The sequence below is a fragment of the Conger conger genome, chromosome 12, assembly GCF_963514075.1.
Source record: "Conger conger chromosome 12, fConCon1.1, whole genome shotgun sequence".
Lineage (NCBI taxonomy): Eukaryota > Metazoa > Chordata > Actinopteri > Anguilliformes > Congridae > Conger > Conger conger.
In genome coordinates, this window is record NC_083771.1 from 8,437,561 (window position 1) to 8,454,896 (window position 17,336).

The 17,336-nt window shown below is 44.4% G+C and overlaps 1 protein-coding gene across 2 annotated transcripts; it reads right to left on the minus strand.

Moving 5' to 3' along the window:
- Nucleotides 1-1,098: 1,098 nt before the first annotated feature.
- LOC133142526 (WD repeat-containing protein 5) lies at nucleotides 1,099-16,117 on the minus strand. Of its 2 annotated transcripts, none has more exons than XM_061263795.1 (14): nucleotides 15,965-16,117; nucleotides 14,353-14,475; nucleotides 13,891-13,999; nucleotides 12,252-12,325; nucleotides 11,703-11,792; nucleotides 10,896-10,985; nucleotides 9,533-9,616; nucleotides 9,306-9,361; nucleotides 9,075-9,121; nucleotides 8,321-8,396; nucleotides 6,226-6,259; nucleotides 5,927-6,001; nucleotides 5,614-5,701; nucleotides 1,099-5,298 (listed from the first exon to the last, which is right to left on the minus strand). In XM_061263795.1, exons 2-14 carry the CDS (start codon nucleotides 14,431-14,433, stop codon nucleotides 5,198-5,200), a joined length of 1,005 nt encoding a protein of 334 aa, XP_061119779.1. In that variant the 5' UTR covers nucleotides 14,434-14,475; nucleotides 15,965-16,117; the 3' UTR covers nucleotides 1,099-5,197. The 2 variants fall into 2 exon arrangements, with proteins under 2 accessions (XP_061119779.1, XP_061119780.1); XM_061263796.1 differs by having other exon boundaries at nucleotides 14,353-14,496.
- Between the last annotated feature and the right edge of the window lie 1,219 nt (nucleotides 16,118-17,336).

Consider the following 17,336-nt stretch of genomic DNA (forward strand, 5'->3'; position numbering starts at 1 on the left):
AAGAAATTATTCATTGTAGCCCTTGTCCTCAATGCAGCTATTTAATTCTTCAAGGTATACCTCTTGTCTTTAAACCAATAAGCTTTAAATGAGTCTTTAGTTTTTGTCTTTGGTGAGTAGGCTACCTGAAAATGGAGGCTTTAATTGGTAGTTCTCTTAGTTTAGCCTATACATTAGATTAGAGCAGTGGTCCTGGAGAGCCGCTGGGTGTGCTGGTTTTTGTTTTCGCCTTAATATCAGCAACCAATCTAGACCCAAGAAACCAGGTGAGGTGAGTTGATTTATTAAAGGAGCCAATTACAAGTGCTGAGTCACAACACTGGATTATTATTATTGGGTACATGTCACTGAACAGTGGACAAACCTGGTGTTACATTGCATTACAGGCATTTAGCAGACGCTCTTATCCAGAGCAACGTACAATGGAGTGCAGATCAAACACAGGAACAAGTGTGAAGAGCACCCGGGAGGACAGTACGGTTCCGAGTCCTAGTGTGACCATACAGATACAATCGGAACCCTTGAAGAATACATCAACTAACAAACTAGCATACCACGGTTGGCAGCTAGTACTGCAATACAATAGCTAATACAAAACACAACAATATTTATATGTAGCTATAGAAGTGCCATTATAGTCTATGGCATATACAAGGCTATGTGGGTGGTGAGGTAGGGAGTGAAAGGTGCAGCCCGAGGAGAAGTCTTTGAAAGAGGTCAGAGACTCTGCCGTTCTGACATCCACCGGGAGGTCATTCCACCACTGTGGAGCCAGGACAGACAGCAGTCGTGAGTGAGTGGTGTACGGCTGCTTGAATCTTATAGCTGTGTCTAAAGAGGAAATGTTGAGCAGTATCTTTAAAAAAAAAAAAAAAGTTATTCACCTGATTTCACTAATTAGCATCTGAACCAGGCACGTAAAATAATTAGTGAAATCAGGTGATCGAGCACAGGGTAGGAACAAATGCCTGCAGACACTGCGGCCCGCAGGACGTGTAGTTGAGTAGCGCTGGCATACAGACTAACTGACACAGAGCAACAATCTCACAGACAACTGCATAAAAAGGGAACCAAAGATGAGCACACTGGTACAGGAAATTTAAAAAAAAAATCATTTTTATTGAATCACAGGTTATAACTGTCAAAATGCATGTTCACAAAATCCAGAGCAGTTAATGCTGATACGAGTAAGATTCATGCAGCCCTTAATCAACACAGATATGTGCTGGAGTTCCTTTCAAAACCAGAATGTTCGAGTCAAATTAAATACTTCATCGGTCTCCAAGTTCTCGAAAAATGTCTGTATGGCGTAGCGCTGGCTAAAAGATACGGATTCATAACACTCAAGAAAAGGCTCTAATATTGCTTGTATTCTGATACATAAGCAGGTGTTTATGCATATTTACATGGTTCATAAAAAGTTCATTTCAATCGAAGGACTGAAAAATGTATTTGGTCACTGGATAATGTCTGTGATGGGTCAACTTCAACTAACCAATCGATTCAACCTAAAATGCCTAAATCAGGCAGAAACTCAAATGTGATGAGTCGACTTAAGAGCCCGTGATTGATTGACTTCGAGGGAGTGAGGACGTTACTATTCCTTTAATGAACAGTAATGCGATGTCAACCATGACATTTTAGTTGCATTATTTGCCTATTGACATGCACAGCCTGTTGCAATTAACTGACATGTAGATAATCTTTCTGCGGAATACAAGACGGTGAACTCTGGTTGAATTATGCAATCATTTAATGTTAACAGGAAACATGTTACATTATCTTACTGGCTCGTGTGATTGGGCTAATCGACCTGACACTGAAACAGCCAATCATAAGTCTGGGCCCACAGCTGTGCAGCAAAAGGACCTCATTCCAACTGGTTTACGTTTGTGGTGCTTGACTGACGGAAACTGTGAGCAGTGCTAGTACATGCAACTTCAGAAAATTACAATTAAAATAAACAAACTACATTTATCTGCTGCTGAAGCACACCTATAGCACCACACGCTTTTACAGGAACCAGTTCAGGCACTGTTGTGTTGACACAGTGGAAAAAAAGATGCAGTAATGCGATTTATTCTATACACAAATAAGTCTGTTTTACAGGCATGATGCGTCCCAACGAAATTAATTTATTATTCTCGTGTGACGCTGGGGTTTTTTTCTGTCTGAAGGTTGCACCAGAACAAAAATACAAACGGCAATCTCAAACTGACATTTTAAATGTACTCTACCTACGAAACACAAGGCGTTTAATCAGGAACTGACAAGAAACATCAAACAGTGATATCTGTAAAAACGCCACGGTGAAGCGGAATATTGTCAGACTAACTTACGCGTCCGGTAAGCTATTTTTAACAAAATGGAATGTCTGTCCACATGTAGTTGTAACGATTCGTTAGAAACGATCTTGTGCGTTGTGGTTATGCCTGACGGCCAAAGCGATTTCCATTACCTCTAGTTCACCACCCTGGCGGATCAGTGGCTGCTTTTCTCGGTTGGCGTTCTTATTTTTTTATTTTTGAAGCTGCTCAGTTCAGCTGCAAAGTGGCGACTGGCTAGCTATGCGTGCTAGTCGTGCAAGTCCCTCGGGGTTTTCCGTGCTCTCTGACTACCTGCTAGCGGGAAGCCGCTGGTTTGGGCAGGGAATTGGATTAGAACCATAATGAGTCCAAAAAAATAAAAATAAGGGGGGGGGGATTCAAAATAAAAAATGTAAAAGCATACATGTCTGGTCTCTGACCAGCACTAGGTCTCGTGTTGATGGCTACTAGGCCTGTAGTGTGTAATTCAGTCTGGCCTACAGGGGTCTGTGTGCACACGCTTCACCTGCATGACTCCTTCCAATCAGCAGGGACTTCGGGCCAACTGCCAGTTAAGTGGGCGGGGGGAAACATTTCGGAAATAAATCAGAAGAGTGGAGCTCTTGCGTGCTTTCAACGACTCGGCAGTCTTTGGATTGGCTCCTACCTGGCAGTGATTGACGGCAAACCGCTGCTTAACTGACAAGGTTCAAGAAACCACTCCCATCGGTCACCTCATTACATCCCCGCGGGAGAAGGGTAATTCCCCGCACGATGGCCAGTAATACAGCATTACTGTATACACAGTACTATTCACGGGCCCACAGCGCCCTAGTTTTTGGTAGCATTGTTCCAAACGCAAGTAAAAAGCAGCGCAGGGTAAGGTTGGTAGTTACCTGGTAGTTGCCTCAAATGACCATTAAAGATGAGGTGGCACTGGATTTCGTTATAGAAAGTTTGCCAGGAACTAGCACCAGACGTATGAATTACAGGCAAGACATTTCAGATGCTGATACGAGTTGTTCTTTAAAGGGCATTTTAACAGCTGGTCACACTGGTTGGGAGGATGCAGTGATGCGCTCATTGGCTACGTGCTTGTACACTTATCTGCTGACTTTGAGTGACATTTAAATGTCCAGTGTTGTGGAGGAAAGGTGTGCCATCACAGATGACAGCTGAGAAATAACGCCAAGATAATAACAGACCACAGGGCCGCACGCTTATGCTTTTTCTACCTGTCCTTTCGAGGCAAAGAGGTCCAAAATACAGGGAGGAATTTTCAGTAACCGGCAAACGTGTTATTATTTCCAAACTGCAGGCAAGCATCGCCAACTACCGTCCGACTCGCAGGAATCCACAATCTCAGAAGGTCTGCACCAATTACAAAATTATTTGAAATATGCTGTATCCGTAAACGCTACACGCACAGCCGACATCCAAGTGCCAGAACGGAGCAGTTTTTTTAAAGACATTCGAAACACAACCGTAGCTAAAAGCAAAGTGGCTTTGAGGCGCGAGGAAAAGATTATAGCTTAAGAGCACACATCCTCCGCACACAAACAAACCGTTAATGAAGAAAAACCCCTCCGCAATCCACAGGAGTCGCCATCACGCCACTACTAAAATGACAATTTAATCGGCGACAGTTCAGCCCTAGAAACGCACAAATGAAAAACGTCCTCATAACACTGCGTCACAAAGAAATGCTACACTCTCAGCCATATTGTGAACAGATCAAGACATATTTGTGGATTCTCAATGCAAAACAGTGCTAGCGCAAATGCTAATGCACAGTCAGCGAGGACAGCACTGCTCTTTACATCCTTCTGTTGAATAAGCAGCGTTTCCAGCCGAGACCGATGCACTGACACGCTCGCTAAAGGCATTCGACAGGCAGCTAGCGGTTCTCCAACTGAAACCTTGGGAAGGCGTTTGGTTGGACAAACTAAGCATTTCTTAATCTCACAAGGGACGTTCTTGTTTGGTCATGCTTAGTACGTGCGATGCCTCACTTTCCTGAGGCTCCTTATAATACTTTTTTCTCTCTCTAAATAACTCACCACCACCACACTCACTACATTCTAAAGACGATGCGTTTTGTTATGGGAGAGAGATTTCCTTCTGAGGGAAAAGTCCTGTTTTCCACTACAATCCAATATACTTTATGCTGGTAGACTTCCAGACACAATCCATCCAACACATTGCATCCTGGGAAAGGCTTCCCCTTGAAGGGAAAGACAATGCAGGTCCATGCAACATGATAGTCCATGTTTTCGTTTCACACCAGCACCGTAGCCATGTGGTGCCAAACAAAAACTCATTTCACTACTAGTTTGGTGTTTTTAGAATCAGTTTTCCATTCTGGAGCTGCCTGTGCTACCGTCACACTCCTGGAACAGACAGAGGAGCAGAGGGTGAGACACCTAAATGTTTTAGATTAAAATACTTTTCTGTGCTCGAATGAACTTGCTGGTGCAAATGAGCCAACCCAGATGACCAGAAGGCCATTTTATACTTTAAGTATAATTTGTTTATAATTATGCTTTAACTATACAGGAGGATGAAGCATCTCCATGTCCACTGTCTGCAGCTAGCATCTCTCATCATTATCAGTAAACAAAGAGTCACACAGTTTGACTTGGGTGAGTTTCGGGAGACTCGGAGCGCCCTGTGTGGGGGAGGAATTTCGCAGGGGTTGTGGGAGGGTGGGCACCACGTTCTGGGCTTGGACCTGATGTTCTAGCTGTTCCTTTGGTCTGGTCCTATCCGTGTACACAAGGTGGGGGCGTGGGTTGTGGGCTGAGCGTGATCTTTATGGTTAAGTCCATTTCCAAATGAAAAGAGGAAAAATAATAAAAATGAAAAAATTAAATGACTCAGATCTGCAGGGCTTAGCAGTCGCTCTTCCATAGTTTGATGGTTTTGTCGTTTTCTAGCGCCGCTGAGGCGATGATGTTCTCTGTGGGGTGACAGGCCGTGGAGATCACAACATCTACGGAGGCGGACAGACACAGGAGGACAGAGGGACATTTGTTTAGAGCCTTCATCCAAATGCCACACCTCTGGCCATCCCAACTAATCAAACTTGCACAAAGAATACAACTATCTACAATTTCATATTTAGATTTGAGAAAACTATCACAACATCATCCTGGCAATGGGGGACACAAACATTGCAAAAAAATATTTAACTTTAAACTGTTGAGTCTGATTAAGCACAGTTCTCAGTGGTACAGGTGCACTTCTCTACAGAATATCAGTCACTCTCCGGATAGCCCACAGGTGTCTAACCCTTCCCCTCCCTCACCGGTGTGACCCTGTAGTTTCTGTACGATCTCCTTGGTCTGAAGGTTCCAGATGTACACCATGTTGTCCTCCGAACCAGAAACGATCCACTACGAGCAGGGAAGATGGACACACACACAACATATTTTACAAAACACACTGCAGTTTACACTGGGCCACTTAAGGGCAACCGCCAACCAGCAGATATTCGGTCTCAACAGAAGTGGCCAAGCCACTACATGCTATACTAATGAAATCTATTGATGCATTACACAGATATAACATTATCATTAATATCATTATTATTGCAAAAGAACAAAGTATAACCCACACACCTTTCCACCGGTGACAGAGAAATTTGCAAATACGCAGTACTTCTCGTTTTTGTGGCCAGTATATGTTTTCAAGCACTAGAAAGAGAAACACACACGTCACAATGAGCAACGCAGATTCAGGAGGAGAAATATAAACACGGACATGTTTCCCACTGGACAGGTGGAATAATCTGGGTTTACTTCAATAAATTATCCAGTCTACCTCCATACTGAACATAAATATACATTGCATAAAAATGCCATCGTTAATATGCGATAAGGTGATTATATAAATGTTTAAAAACGCTCAGAACCCTGACCTTTCCTTTGCTGTAGTCCCAAAGCTTCAACGTGCTGCGGAGAAAGCACAGCACAAGCGTTAGCCGGCAGACATTTTATACCCAGGGCTCACACCAACACGGCCTGAACTCTGTACGAATGTGTTCACGTTTTCAGTAAGAGAACAGTTTTCTGGATGATGTACGAGTATTTCTCTTCAAAATCGTTGGATATCCCAAACACTAAAAAATGGTGGTACATGCTGGTGGTTTAAATGCAAGACTCTGAAACATCACCACATGTACAATGTGTGTGGTGGTACAATATGTCAATTGTACAGCGCTTTGGACAAAGGCGCTATATAAATGCCAACCATTTACCATTTTGAACATTTTTCATGGAGTCATCACCTCAATCCAAGTGTACAGATGTACAGTGGGCTCAAACATTATTGGCACCCCTGACAGAAAATGAACAAACAATACTCAAACAAATTCTAAACAATATATTTATAGACAAACTCGAAATACCAACATGTGATAAATATGTGCTATATTAATGTTTCAATGGAACCAACAAAAATCATTTACTGACTTAATTAAAAATCAATTTCCTCCAAATCAATGTTTCACAATTATTGGCACCCTTAAAGATTATTGTAAATAACACCTACCAAAATTAAATTAAATTAAATTAAAGGTATTAAATTCCACTTATTTAAGTTTATCTATGTGTTAAGGAACTGTATTGAGTGATTACATCACTTCCTGTTTCACTAGGGTATAGAAATTAGGTAACACACATGCAATATCCCTTTGTCATCCAACACCATGAAGAAAAATATACCACTGAGCACTGTCAGAGCAATTATAAAAAAAGTTATGGAACTGTTGAAAATCTCATGGGTAGAGGACGCAACTGCATCTTGCCCCCCAGGATACTGAGGAGAATGGTAAGAGAAGCAACAAAATCCCCTAGGATCACAGTGAAAGAATTGCAGGCCTTGGTGGCATCTTGGGGTCACCAGGTTTCAAAAAGCACCATCAGACGCCACCTCCATAACCACAGCCTCATTGGAAGGGTTGCCAGAAGAAAGCCTTTTCTGACCACAAGACACTGAAGAAAGCCCTTGGAGTTTGACAATACACAGAAGAAAGCGCTTGGAGTTTGCCAAACGTCATTTACATTATGACTGGAACAAGGTTCTCTGGTCAGATGAGACCAAAATTGAACGTTTTGGTCAGATACAGCATCGGTATGTTTGGCGTAGGAACAGAGATGCATACAAGAAGAAGCACCTCATACCCACAGTGAAATATGGTGGTGGGTCAGTCATGTTCTGGGGCTGTTTTAATTCCAGAGGTCCAGGGGCACTGGTTAGGATTGATGGCATAATGAATTCCAGCAAGTATCAGGCAATTTTGAAAATCTAGTTCCCTCTGCCAGAAGTCTGGGACTTGGTCGTAGGTGGACTTTCCAACAAGACAATGACCCAAAACACACCTCAAGATCCACACAGAAATGGTTCCGTGACAACAAAATCAACGTTCTGCAATGGCCATCTCAGTCACCAGACCTCAATCCAATCGAAAACCTGTAGGCTGAGTTGAAGACGTCAGTTGGTAAGCACAAAGCCAAGAACATGAAGGATCTTGAAAGGATATGCAAAGAGGAATGGTCCAAAATCCCTCCAAATGTGTTCCTTAATCTTGTCAAAAATTACAGGAAGAGACTCCATGCTGTTATCCTTGCCAGAGGTGGTTGCACTAAGTACTAGGTGAAGGGTGCCAATAATTCTGAAACCTTGATTTTGTATTTTTTATTAAATGATTGTTATGATTTTGGTTGTTTCCACTGAGTCATTAATAAAGTACAGTATTTGGCACATGTTGGTGTATTACCTTTCTCTATAATTATATTATTCTTGTTTTTTTTTAGCCTTGTTTGTGCATTGCTGGTGAGGGGTGCCAATAATTCTTGAGCCCACTGTAGCTGGAGGACACTTAACATGGCTACCTTCCCACTTAGCACAGCACCGATACACCCGCCAGCCCTGTGCCTCCACCCCCCAAACCCCTCCTACAGGTGAGGCGGACAGCGGGTGTAACAGGAGTGGAGGGCGTGCCATGGACTCACTTGTCCAGCGTGGCAGCCAGGATGTACTTCCCGTTGGGGGAGAACTTCACAAAGGACACGGGAGGGTTGTCATCATCTGACAAAGACAGAGCAGTTCGTTTAGAGAATGCAGACCCAGCAAACCATCCCCTCCGCATAAAACCCACAACTAGAACGGCGGGAGTAAACCCACAGCCTTAACACCGATAAAAAGGAATAGCACAATACTCCAGAACATTCCTGACCGCTTGGGTTTTTTTTTTTTACTGGACTGTACAGAACAGGCAGCAGACCTGAGTCAAATAGTTTTAGATTTGAATACTTTTCTGCACTTTACTGAGCTTGTCCAGTGTATTGGAACCTATGAAATGCTCTCTAAAAGTGTAAAGCCCGCCTTCTAGTCCTCTGGGTTGGCTCAACTGCACCAGGCAAGATCAATCAAGCACAAAAACGTATTTGAATACAAAACAACTACGTATTTGACCCAGGTCTGAACAGTGGGAAGAAACCCGCAGCCTGACCACAGAGAAAAAAGACCTGCGGAATATTCCAGAACATTCCTGACTGTACAAAACAGGCAGGCAACACTCCCAGACTGACTCGGGTGAAAAAAAAGTCAAAATTACAATGTCCGCCTGCGCTGTGCAACACCATCATAAATAACCTGTTTGGATCTGAGTCTCGACACTATCCTTTATGTACAACGCTCTTTCGGTCGGAATTATGTACTGAAACATAAAACTTAAAACTAACTGAGGAAATAATTTGTTCTTACCGATGAGCGTTTTGAGACACTGCCCTGACGCCGTGTCCCAGATTCGGCTGTAAAACAGAAACGGGATTGAGTTTCCCAGCTCAGCCGCTCAGCCGCTCAGCGCTCAGCCCCCCCCCCCACCCACCAGTACACAGACGTGCATTCAGATGGGACATTGTGTGGAGTGGTATCATACACAAGTGGTATTAACGGTGTGGGAATGAGTGAATAAAGGATGCAAGCGCCTCTCACCAGAGACCGTCGTAGCTGCTGGACACGATGAGAGAGCCGTCTCTGTTAAAATGGACCTGGAGAACGGGGCAGGAGGAAAGCAGGGCGTTACCATGGGGCCCGACTCACACACACACTCTCGCGCACACTCTCGCAGACACGGCCAACATCAGGACAGCGAGGGGGAGAGGGACTGAGCGGAGAGGAAGAGAGACGGTAAGTGGTAAGGGGAGTGTGGGGGTACTTGCCGCTGAGACTGGATCAGAGTGGGCTGGCAGGGTCTTCAGGCACTTCCCCGTTTTCACATCCCATATCCGCACGCTCTCGTCAAACTGCAGAGACACCGCACGTCACAACACACCCCAACACACCCCTCACCTACACACAGCACACACATCACACACCCCGATATCCGCACGCTCTCGTCAAACTGCAGACACCGCACGTCACAACACACCCCAACACACCCCTCACCTATACACAGCACACACATCACACACGCCGATATCCGCACGCTCTCATCAAACTGCAGAGACACTGCACGTCACAACACACCCCAACACACTCCCACCTACACACAGCACACACCCCGATATCCGCACGCTCTCGTCAAACTGCAGAGACACTGCACGTCACAACACACCCCAACACACTCCCACCTACACACATCACACACCCCGATATCCGCACGCACTCGTCAAACTGCAGAGACATCGCACGTCACAACACACCCCAACACACACCCACCTACACACAGCACACACCCCAATATCCGCACGCTCTCGTCAAACTGCAGAGACACCGCACATCACAACACACCCCAACACACCCCTCACCTATACACAACACCCATACCCCCCTACACACAGCACACACATCACACACCCCGATATCCGCACGCTCTCGTCAAACTGCAGAGACACCGCACGTCACAACACACCCCAACACACCCCTCACCTATACACAACCCCCATCTATACACAACCCCCATACCCCCCTACACACAGCACACACATCACACACCCCGATATCCGCACGCTCTCGTCAAACTGCAGAGACACCGCACGTCACAACACACCCCAACACACTCCCACCTACACACAGCACACACCCCGATATCCGCACGCTCTCGTCAAACTGCAGAGACACTGCACGTCACAACACACCCCTCACCTATACACAACACCCATACCCCCCTACACACAGCACACACACCCTCAACCCTCCCAATTTCCCAGAAAGGAGGTGAGGATTTGGAAAATAAACAGAAGTGCAACTCATAAATCAGCCATTTCATTTCTCCCTGCCTGCTAGGCCCAGTCGTATCAGCCAAATAAAACACATTCATAATCGAGAGGTCCCTGTGTGTTCAATCTCCATATTCATAAAACATGTTCACACACAATGCAGAGAGGTCCCTGTGTATTCAATCCCCATGTTCATTTTAAGACGTTCTTTTGTGGCTCTAGGGAATCTTGGATTGAAACCGCATGAAAAATGAAAAAAGCACTTGGATCCCATTTCATTAAATAAATGGCATTCTCTGGGCAAGCCGTACGATATCCGCCTGTATCCCCACCCAATATGAGCCCAGCACCAAAGCAGACTTACCGAGCCAGACACAATCAGATTGGACTGGGGGTTGAAATTACAGCAGAACACATAGTTGCTGTGGCCCTTCAACGTTTTCAGACATTTTCCCTGCAAAAGGATGGACAGAGGGAGAGAGAAACACAAGTGAAACAAGGATGTCACAGTTTTTAGGACTAGCCCTTTGCTTTAAGTCGCTGGACTAAGACACAAACAACACATTTAGCTCATGAAGGCTACTGCACGGCAGTTACCATGGTAATTCAGTTACTTTAAACCACTGTTCTTACCTAGCTGTTACCATGGAGATGCTGCAACCACAGGCTAAAGCAGAATGCTTTATAAAAAATCGGTTTGGCTTTTTTACATTACATTATTGGCATTTGGCAGACACTCTTATCCAGAGCGACGTACAGTTGATTAGACTAAGCAAGAGACAATCCTCCCCTGGAGCAGTGCAGGGTTAAGGGCCTTGCTCAAGGGCTCAAGGGCCCAACGGCTGTACAGATCTTGATCTTATTGTGGCTACACCGGGATTAGAACCACCGACCTTGTGTGTCCCAGTCATTTACCTTAACCACTAGGCTACAGGCCGCCTTTTAGATGTATAATGTGCCTGGGACAAGAATTAAGTGTCCTAATGTACTAAGGAGTTGGTACTTGGTAAACAGCAGACTATGTTTGCAATAAATGAAGACAAATGGAATTGATGTTTAAAGAAATTTCACAATAACAACAGCTTGTTTAACGCTCAACTCTCTGGGACATATTATTATTGGCATAGCAGATTTGGCACCCCACTACTTTGTTGTACCCCTACCCCCTCACCGAGCTGACGTCCCAGATCTTCAGCGTCTTGTCGTCGGAAGCGGAGACGAGGAGGTTGGAATCTGATGACCAGGCTACGTCCGAGATGCCCTGGGGAAGTGACATGTCAAGGTAAGGAGATAACCTCTGCACACAGCTCACCTCACACACGATTCGCTGAGAAATGTCACATGGTGACACAGACCAATCCAAAGTAGCCATGTGACACAGGCACCACGAAAAAAAAATATACCAGAATGAAAAACTGATAAAAGGACAAAACCAAACCACTGGGGAAGGTTTATTGCAATCAACTAAAAATATAATAAATAACATAGCATTTGTACTTTTCTGTGCTCTATTGATCTTGTCTGGCGCATTTAAGCCTGCAAGGAAGAGGGTGGGGTTTACACTATTGGGATCATTTCATTTGTCCCAATACACTGGTCAAAGGCAGAGAAGTCCTTTAATCTACAACAATACTATTTCAACCCAGGTCTGCCCATATCACAAAAGAAACTGGAGTTTTAGAAAGTCAACGGGACAAAGCAATTCCTCAATTCAACTCACAAGTTTGTGTCCGGAGACCGTTTTCTCAAACTTCCCATCGTATGCTCCCCAAATTTTTATCAGTTTGTCAGCAGCTGGAAGAGAGAGGGAAAACAGGTCGTGTTTATTTCTCAAGTAAGAATACCACAATTCAGCCACTTCACTTAACACCCAATATTTCACTCTGAAAACAAAGACTACAAAATGGAGGAATATAATGTTTCATGAATCCTGTGTTAGCAGTGACATTAATCTGTCCTCTAAGAATATAACACACGATGTGAAACCTCCAATAAAAATACTCTCACTTATTATTTTACTATTATCTATGAACAGATTAATAAACTGCATGACTTGCAAATAACGTGCATAATCACAGAATGTGTTCCATTAGTTAAAGTACGTTTTCTTTTCCCCAGCAAACCAAGCAAACCTAATTCTCCACTTCCTCCCGCCCTGAGCCTCTGCTCAGAGCTTGTAAAGACGTGTGTTCTGAACAAAGCCAGCTAGAGTTTGTCCAGTGAACCATCTCTTCAGATGCACATAAAACCGTGCTTGAGGATTACAAGCTGCGGTCCCCCCTCTGTTAGATTCCGTTATGGAAGTTAAACAGCGCTTTCCGATCGGGCAGTTTAGGGAGAAGGACGGGAATAAATAAGGTTTATCCCGGAGGACGCCGCCCCTTTCACTCCTCTGTAAGCGAGGCGGTAAAGTTCATGGACTAAGAGCTCACTGCAAAGGCAGGCCCCTCCAACCACGTAACACAGCTTCTCTCATCTACACTCTCACCTTAGTGAGAGTCCATTTTATAATGTTAACATTTGCACATAAGTCTTAAGACTAATTACTGCCAAAATATGAAATTAAAAATAATCTTCTTGATTAATGCAAAATCATTAAACAAAAGATGAGATGAATGGAACAGTGCGTGTGATTGTGTGAAAACCTCTGCCCACAGATAACCTGTGAAAAGTATGTTTCAAACTGTTCTTTTATGGGGGCTCTAAGGGGTGGTAAAACGGGTAAAAGAAGGCTCCTAGAGTCTGCTATGCAGTCCCCCGATGCAGGGACAACACCAGGGGGGTCCAATCTTAAGCAAAAAGGACTGGTGTGGGTGCAGGTTTTTGTTTTATCATGGCAAGCTGTAGGAGCCCTCCTAGCCAGTGGGGGAGCTCTTGTTCAAAGAGCTTGGTGATGTCATAGTTAATTTTGCATTGCCTATGCGATTGGTAAACACTAGAACACCTCATTCACGAACAAATCATGGTCTTCAAACAAGACATTACAGTCATTCAGCAGACTTTTATCCAATCCCCCATGGAGGAACGTGGGTTTAAGGGCCCAACAGCTGCATGGATCTTAATGTGGCGACACTGTGGCTTGAACCACTAACCTTCCAGGTTCTAGTCGAGCTCCTTAGCCACTAGGCTACAGGATGCCCGACCTCAATAAGTACAATCAGCCATGTTATTGCTGCCGCTATAACAAAAGTCTGCACCTGCACCGGCCATTTTAGGATAAGATTGGACACCCCTGGACTACACTGTTTTGGTGGAGAGCGGTGAAGGAAAGCAGCCAAACCAGCTTCAGAAGGCTCAGGCTAGTGTCGACCCACCCCGGCACAAGCAGCCATTAGCACAGGAGTGCAGAGGATACTCACAGGAGCTGGCCAGCCACTCTCCGCTTGGGCTGAACTTCACAGAGGACACGGCCTTTGTGTGGCCGGCGAGCGTGAACTTCAGAGTGTAGTTGGGCTTTGCTGGGGCAGACTGCACGAGGAGACAGGCAGAGGCAGAGGCAGAGCATGAATATCGCTTTACTGATGTCCGATGCCTGGGGCAGGCTGGGGAAGGGAGATGGAGTCTGTGGCCTTGTGCACCTCTTCATGAATCACTGATCAAATGCGCCTCGACTGGAAAAGAAGCTTCCAGTGGCAAAGTAATGACTAGCATATTACAAACTGCATTTCAGGCTCACTAAGGTACTGAGGTGTTAATACTGAAGCTGAACAGGCTCACTAAGGTACTGGAGTGTTATTACTGAACCTGAAACAGGCTCACTCAGGTACTGGAGTGTTATTACTGAAGCTGAATCAGGCTCACTCAGGTACTGGGGACCCTACCTTAGACTGGCTGCCGGAGGTAGATGAAGCAGACTGCGTTTTAGAAGCCTCCGTTTCGGGTTTCTTCTCCTCCGTTGCCATGGTTACGTAGATGGTGAAGCGGAGCGCGAAAGAACTGCCAGACTACAATAAAAACACAGCAACCTGACAAACGGTAAAAAGCGACACAGTACCAGTCACACCGCATTACAGTCCCAGTCAGGCAGCATGACAGTCATCAGGCAGTGTTACAGAAAGCTTTGCAAAGATGCTACTGGGAGATGGAGTCCAGAGCTCATCTAGCACACAAACCTCAAACCAACCACAGCACTTCCGGCCGAGAACTCCCATCACACTCTCTGCATGAAATGCCTAGTGATGTTCTACCCTTTAAATACACATGGAATTGCCCATCACTGACTTGCTGCGTTTGGCTGTAACTCTGACAAGTGCAACGAGCAAAGCCCGAAAAAAAATCCAATGTCCGAGGACTCTAGTGTGCAGGAGTTCATATTTTCATAGTCCAAGATATCTTTATCAAAAAAGCTCAAAAATGTCCTAATATGACCATCCCAGCCCAAATGTTAAGGTTAAAAACCAGTTGTGACAGATTTTTCTCCATATGTGCACGGGTATGGGTATAAGTTACAGTATTCCAAGTTCATAAATGATCAGTTTTTACCATTGCGCTATATTTACGCGAGAGGTTTCCAGACAAATACCAACTGATAGGTTATATCACCAAAACAGCAAAACACATTTTCCTTCGGCCAACTATAACATGGCACCTAAAACGATGAGAGCATGTTTTTAAAATACAAATACAAAACGCCTAAATTAAAATACGTGGTGACACGTCACGGTTCTCGTCATGATCCATACCTGCCTATACGAGACACCCTAAACCAGTTCCGCTCTTACAGAAACGTATGGAAATACGCACAAAGGGGGAATTAATGCCATCCTGAGACTAGCGAATGTCACAAGGGGATACAGAATGTCGCCAGCACAGCGAGCCCATGTTTGATGCACGGTAACCGCACTCAGCCTGATCTGGCAGTTTACAGAAAGTAACGTTAACTACCAAGCTTACTGCCAAAAACAAAAGTCTCCCAAGCGAGCTAGCATATGACACCAATAAGACCGGGGTGTTGCATCCATTAGCAATGCATTCACTTTGTATTATGAAGGACAAGAAGTGCACTTAGTTCGATTGGCAGAATGACCCGCTTTAAACCCGGGACACTTGCCCGAGTTTAAATTATTACGGATCCACAAGGCCTGGTAAAGGGAAATGCTACAATGCTACCAAGCTAATGGTCACAAATAGCATCCTCAGGTCCTGTGCAGCTGATCAGACATGTTCATGGTTTACTGTTAGCGACCTTACTTGGTTAGCTCTCAAGTTAACATTCAAACTTCATAAACACCAAAGTGTTGCATTAATAAGTATCGAAAAACCGCTGACGGCGTGCAGGCTTTCCTTAGGTCTAGCTAACTACATCCCATCCCCCTACTTGGTAGCGAAATCAAATTCATGCTTGGGATCTTTTTTCTTTCGTTTTTTTACATGCACTGCACTGTCTTGCTAGCCAGCTAGCCACTCCACAAACAATAAAACAATAAAACTCACTGTCTGCGTGTGGGTGAGACGTCGTGCTTCCTTTCCCCAAACGCACCGGGCGAAACAGTGGTGTGAATTCTGCCTTTGGGATAATAAACCAAATATAATCCGCCTTTTCTTTCTATAACCAGCCAGCAATGAAAGAATACATCAGAATGGAGCTCAGGCGCGGAATGTGGCAACTGAGGGGCACTGCGCATGCGTGGAAAGGCGGCGTCTGACTATGACGTGTATGCAATCGGACTAGCAGTGGTTAGTGACCGTATTCCATAAAACACATACTAATATATTTGTTGTATTATTTAATGTTTAGACTAGATGTGGCTATTATATTGCATAAAAACACACGGCAATATAATAATATATTATGCACAGCGGTGAGTGCTTACAGCTAAGAGTGCCCGTTTAATGCTGATTTGGAATAAAACCATTTTTCCAGTGACTCAGCGATCCATATTTTGTAGCATTACCCCTCTTAAAAAATCACCTGAACTGATAGACCGACAATAAAATAACAAGTTAGAATAGTTTTCTAATTTCATAAGTACTTTTTTTGTGTTGTGCGAAAGCCTCATTCTCATTAACAGCTGGTGTGCCTGACATGAAATGCAGCATCCATGACCCTCGGGAAGTGCCTTACCACGTGTGTTCGTAGAGTCTCTGAAGAAACGTGGCCACAACCAACCAATCAAATTCAGTAAGCGAAAGGCTTTACAGTACACGGTTAGATTTAAATTATATTAAGATACACTACCGATGTTGGGGACTTAAAAGCCGGTATTCCAGCCAGATGTTTCATGCTAAATCAGCCCTTATGTTTTAACTAGCTTATAAAATAAACAAGAATTTCCATTAACAAGAAATAAATGGCTCAATCCACCAAATTAAAACAGGCAACAAAAATACAATCAGTACAGCTGCCTCACCTAGATAACCTTCCAGTGGCAATTTGACATTATATAAAGCATCACATTTTACTTGCAATGAAATGTTCGCTCAATAGATTGACAACATTATTCTTTTTCATTACATTAATGGCATTTTGCAGACACACATCTAGAGCAATTTACAGTTGATTAGACTAAGTAGCAGTACAATCCCCCCGGAGCAATGCAGGGTTAAGGGCCTTGCTCAAGGGCCCAACAGCTGTGTGAATCTTATTGTGGCTACAACGGGAATCAAACCGCCAACCTTGCGGGTCCCAGTCACGAACCTTAACCGCTACACTACAGGCCCGCCCTTAAACCGACACGGTATCAAGGTTGTTCCCTGAGGAACATCTGGGTGGGGAGAAGAAAAAAAAACCTTGAGAAATCCCAGTTTTGCTCTAGAACCCAAAATCTCGGACCATACGAGTTCAGCTGTACTCTTTCTGAAGACC